The sequence below is a fragment of the Equus przewalskii genome, chromosome 9 (assembly GCF_037783145.1).
Source record: "Equus przewalskii isolate Varuska chromosome 9, EquPr2, whole genome shotgun sequence".
NCBI lineage: Eukaryota > Metazoa > Chordata > Mammalia > Perissodactyla > Equidae > Equus > Equus przewalskii.
Window position 1 is genome coordinate 24,912,217 of NC_091839.1, and position 6,000 is coordinate 24,918,216.

Below are 6,000 nucleotides of genomic sequence, written 5' to 3' on the forward strand. Positions count from 1 at the left end.
CGGATTGTTCATTCCTGGTATATAGAAATACAACTGATTTTTGTGTGTTGATCTTGTATCCTGCAATTTTGATGAATTGATTTGTTAGCTCTAATAGTTTTCTTGTGGATTCTTTAGAGTTTTCTATGTATGGGATCATGTCATCTGCAAATATAGTTTCACATCTTCCTTTCTAATTCGGATGCCTTTTATTTCTATTTCTAATTGCTCTGACTAGAACTTCCAGTACATTGTTGAATAGAAATAGTGAAAGCAGGCTTCCTTGTCTTGTTACTGATTTAAGAAGGAAAGGTTTCAGTGTTCAGATGTCATAAAAAAAGACTATTTTCCCTTTTTTAAGATCATCTTTTTCCAAACGTTTGACTCTGCATCATCTCCCCAATACCAGTTTCATCTGTTTGCATTTATTGAGATATAGCTATACATGCACACGTTTTTGGTACATGCTAAGTAATTTAGCAAAGGAACTCAGGCATATTCACTCCTGCCTGTAAGCCTATAGTCTGAGATAAGACATATACTTGTTCAGTAGTGTATACGATATAATTAAATACGCTGTCAGCACTCACTATTTTTATAAAAACAGTCTCTTCAAAATGAGAAATTAAACCGCAAGGCCCTATCCATTAATAAATGGCCAAAGAAGTGAGGATTTTCTCAGGCTTGTGGAAGCAAGCAGGTAAACGTAAAAATGCTTTATGTGACTACTGAGCTTCAGCCATCAATTGGCAATGTGGGTTTTGTTGAAAGTAGTCAAATAAGATATGGTTAACAGAAACTCTATTTTCTGGTTGTAGGGGAATGACCGGACTTTCAGATAATCCTAATGAATGTTATAGAATACATTGTCTTTTTTGTGCTTTGGCATGCTTCCTGGAACAACTTCTGTGATGTGCTGACTGCTCTGGCATTGACGCAGCATAGAGAGTGAGAGATGGTAAAGGCAATGAATGTCATAGCCTATACTTTTAGATGGTGTGATTGCAGAACATTTTTCGAACTCTTTAGTCTTCTGATATGTAACTACGTTCACATATATTTTTTTTTTTCTACTCACCTCTCCTAGGTTCCTGTATAAATTCAGGCTGGGGTCTTCTTACATACATTATAGACTGCATGTTTACATGTTTAGAAGTACATAAGTTATGTGGTTTAATTCAACAATTAGTGAATTCATTAACAATTTTCCTTTTAGCAGATTCCTCTTTTTCTATCATGTAATAAGGGAAATGTTTGTTTCTTGTTATTTTCTTGATATCTTTCAGGTCAGCAATCTATACGGGAGATCCAGGAATTATTTCCAAAGCAGCATTCATTTTCTGAAGTGGAAACAGACAGAACTTTAAACACTAACCTGGAGTGTTCCACTTTCAGAGAAAATTGGGATTCTGGGGGTATGTTTGAAAGGAAGCTGGTAGCTCAGGAGGCACAATTCAAGGGAGAGACACTCACTCATAACAAAACCCTCTCTATGGAAAGAGAACGTACGTGTAACAAATCTGGAAGATGGTTCCATTTAGATGTTTCAGAAGAGAGAGGTCATAATCGTGATTCAGTTAAGAAAACTTTCCCCAAAAATTCAGTGGTAATAAAACATACAGGAATCTATGCAGGAAAGAAACTTTTTAAATGTAGTGAATGTAAGAAAACTTTTACCCAGAGCTCATCCCTTACTGTTCACCAGAGAATTCATACTGGAGAAAAACCCTATAAATGTAATGAATGTGGAAAGGCCTTCAGTGATGGTTCATCCTTTGCTCGACATCAGAGATGTCACACTGGCAAGAAGCCCTATGAATGTATTGAATGTGGAAAAGCTTTCATACAGAACACATCCCTTATTCGTCACTGGAGATATTATCACACTGGGGAGAAACCCTTTGATTGCATTGACTGTGGGAAAGCCTTCAGTGATCACATAGGACTTAATCAACATAGGAGAATTCATACTGGAGAGAAACCCTACAAATGTGACGTGTGTGACAAATCCTTTCGGTATGGCTCATCCCTTACTGTCCATCAAAGGATTCATACTGGAGAAAAACCATATGAATGTGATGTTTGTAGAAAAGCCTTCAGCCATCATGCATCACTCACTCAACATCAAAGAGTGCATTCTGGAGAAAAGCCTTTTAAATGTAAAGAATGTGGGAAAGCTTTTAGGCAGAATATACACCTCGCTAGTCATTTGAGGATTCATACCGGAGAGAAACCCTTTGAATGTGGGGAATGTGGTAAATCCTTCAGCATCAGTTCACAGCTGGCCACCCACCAGAGAATTCATACTGGAGAGAAGCCCTATGAATGTAAGGTTTGTAGTAAAGCATTCACCCAGAAAGCTCACCTTGCACAGCATCAGAAAACTCATACAGGAGAGAAACCATATGAGTGTAAGGAATGTGGTAAAGCCTTCAGCCAGACCACACATCTTATTCAACATCAGAGAGTTCATACTGGAGAGAAACCCTATAAATGTATTGAATGTGGGAAGGCCTTTGGTGACAACTCATCCTGCACTCAACATCAGAGGCTTCACACTGGCCAAAGACCTTATGAATGTATTGAATGTGGGAAGGCCTTCAAGACAAAGTCATCCCTTATTTGTCATCGCAGAAGTCACACTGGAGAGAAACCTTATGAATGTAGTGCATGTGGCAAAGCCTTTAGCCATCGTCAGTCTCTTAGTGTACATCAGAGAATTCATTCTGGAAAGAAACCATATGAATGCAAGGAATGTAGGAAAACCTTCATCCAAATTGGACACCTTAATCAACATAAAAGAGTCCATACTGGAGAGAGATCCTACAACTATAAGAAAAGCAGGAAAGTCTTCAGGCAGAGTACACACTTTGCTCATCAGAGAATTCATACTGGAGAGTCATCAACACGCACCCCTTTACCTTCCACATCAAATCCTGTGGATCTGTTTCCCAAATTTCTCTGGAATCCGTCCTCACTCCCATCACCATAGTCTCAAAACATCACTGTTTCAGTTAGACTATTCCAATATTTTAAAAACTTGTCTCTCTGCTCTTTTTGTTTCATGTTGGTTTTGTCCTTTACAAGTTTGTTGTTCACATTGCAGTCAGATTGATTTTTTTAAGTGTAAGTGTAATTCATTCACTCCTCATGTAAACATTTGTTGAGATCTTTTAAATTGGTTAATGCATAAGATGTTCTTAGCACAGTGCCTGATCCATACTAAGTGTTGAGTAATTTTATCTCTTTTAAAAATATTATTTGGAGACATTGAAGAGTTACTGTAGTTAGCTCTGAATAAAAATGATGCATAGAATGAGGCTAGGAGAAACCAGAATTTAGATCAGAAACAGGAGTTTCAAGGTAGTCAATGAGGCTTTGCCAATGTTGGTGTAAAACTTCATTCTGTAAGGTTGAGTTAGTATTGTGCCTTCCCATCTTAATCTGCAAAACTGTAAGGTGATGTGACCCTGTTGGTGAGAAAATTCAACTTTACTATACATCCGCCAGCAGTCTTAGCAAGTGTGTGGAGAGCATGGATGACTGGGCCACTTGGAACAAAAGAACTGGAACAATCAGAACAATGCAAGATTTACATGCATAAGTTAAAACTACTGATATGTTACTCAAGAACTAGAAAACTTAGCAAGATTTGACCTATTTAAAGTCACTTGGGCTTATGAATGAATTCTATTAAACTTTCAAGGAACGGTTAACCTTGAAGTAAACTGATCTAGAGTAGGTGTCAGCAAACTGTGACTCATGGCCAAAGTCTCACTGCCTGTTTTTGTGTGACCCATGATAAATTTTAAAAAAAAGTTTAATGGTTGAACAAGTGAAAATAGTATTTTATGACAACATAAAAATTATATGAAGTTTAAATTTCAGTGTCTCTAAAGTTTTATTGGCTCACAGCCACACTCATTAGTTTACATATTGCCTGTGGCTGCCTTCACCCTACAATGGCAAAGTTGAGTAGCTCTAACAGACAGTATGACCTGCAAAACCTCACAGAGTTACTCTCTATCCTTTTACAGAAAAAGTTTGCCAACCCCTGCTCTAGTGCAGAGAAGAATATGCAAAAGGTTTTAATTATGTCTATGAGGGTAATACAACTCTCACATCAAAAACAAGAAATACCATGAAACAATTTATGAATAGAGGTGAAAAATTATTAAACTGTATTGAACAATAGGAAAAATGTCAATAAAAGAAATATGGTATTTTTCTAGATGAAATAATACTATTAAAATGTTTGTAAATTGTCATTCACAACAGAGTCCCAGTAGGATATGTTTACTTTGACAGTTTTAGTTAAAATAACACGAGGAAGGATAATTTGGCAAGCATAGCAGGGAAATCTTTGAAGTAGATTTCTTCACATTTGAGATTTTGGCATATCATAAAACTGGTTTTTCATTATTGGGGAGATGATGTTTTGACAGTTGGTTATCCAATCTCCAAAAAAAAGTTAGAAGCACTCTTTCACCTTAGAGAGAAATATAACACAATTGTATTTGACATCTCTAATAAATAATGTGTTGGAGGCAAACATAGAGAAGAGGAAAGCTTCACTAAGTAGGACGTGGAGTTGTAGAAGACCTAAGGAGGAGAGTTAGCTGGGCTGTACAAGGATTTGAAACGTGGTCATGGTGAAAGGCGCCAAAAAGATGTAAAAGGCAATTGCCAGAAAATATGCACAACTTGTATGAAAGAATATATCATTTAGGAAGAGAGTGCCATTACACATACAAAGCAGTGGGAGGAAAACTGGTAGTGCTTACCAACAGGCATGTCACAGTTGAAGAACTCAAATGAATAAAGAAAATTTGTGAAGTTCTTACCCTCATTCATCAGAAAATTACAAATTAAAATTTCTTGGCTCTCAGATGGATTAAAATCTAAAACTTGGATAATATTCAACACTGTTGTCAGTGTTGGAAGATAGGTACTTGTTCATCAATAGTGTAAATTTGTCTCCTACTTTTTTGGATGGCAATATGGCATGACCCGTCAACGTCATAAATGTGTATTTCCTTTGAAACAGTAATTCTAGATCTAGGAATTTTATCCCATTGGAATAAATAGGTAGATGTAAATAATGTTTACTGCAGAATTGTTTTAATTATGACAAATAGGATTTCAGTGTCCTGCCAAGCAGATTGATTAAATTGTGATTCTTCAATACTGTATTGTCCAGCTAGTAGAAAAAGTTTAAGCTCTATGTATGCTTCTATGGAGAGTTGTCCGTGCACAATATATTAAATGAAATATGTGATTTGCAGAACCTTATGTATAAAATGATCTTGTAGTCTTAGAGTCAAAATTAATATTGAATATACATATATGTGTGCGTATATATATGTGTGTGTGTGTACATATATTTATATATATTCAGTATATATGTTGAAATCTGTTTTTGTCTTTAACACGCATATTTTCCCTAGCTCTTTGTTGACACTTTTTGTTTCTTTATTTTATATTGTTCAGGTGAACTGCCAGTTACACGTGCCTCCAATTAAGCCAGTCAGATTTTTCCTTCTTTGTACTTTGATTGGATACACAGGGACAGTAGCAGGGCCAATATTCAGTTTTATGTATGGCCATAAAGGATATTTTCTTTCAGTCAGTATGCATTTTGATTGGTTGGGGCCCGTACTGTACTAGCTGTTAAATATATGAAATGTCACTCCTGGACTGGAAGTCACTGGAATTCACTCATCCTTTTGGCAGCAACCTCAAGATTTCTGCATCTCTATACCTATCACTCTAGTCCATTAAAATGACTCCTGCTTTCTCACATCCTAGTTTTGTTCATTTCTTTAAATCTGTGAGGCACCTGGTATTCTTCGAATATTTAACTTCTCATCTTAAGTGAGAGTCGTCATCTTTCAACCAAAGAAAGCTAGCCCATATAGAAACTGATACTAGAGAATGATTATCAGGCTGTAGAGAAGCAGAGTATTAAAGATTGATTATTGAATTAGATCAAAAGACACAGAAACTTGTAACCCTGTTTTG

At 36.3% G+C, this 6,000-nt stretch overlaps 1 protein-coding gene across 1 annotated transcript in view; it reads left to right on the forward strand.

The window, feature by feature from the left end:
- LOC103556518 (zinc finger protein 471) overlaps positions 1–5,779 on the forward strand; it is a 49,557-nt gene extending 43,778 nt beyond the window's left edge. Inside the window, exon 8 of the mRNA XM_070558603.1 lies at positions 1,266–5,779. Within this exon, the coding sequence (XP_070414704.1) occupies positions 1,266–2,971 (1,706 nt within the window). The 3' untranslated portion in view covers positions 2,972–5,779. The remainder of the gene's footprint in view (positions 1–1,265) is intronic.
- Positions 5,780–6,000: the final 221 nt, after the last annotated feature.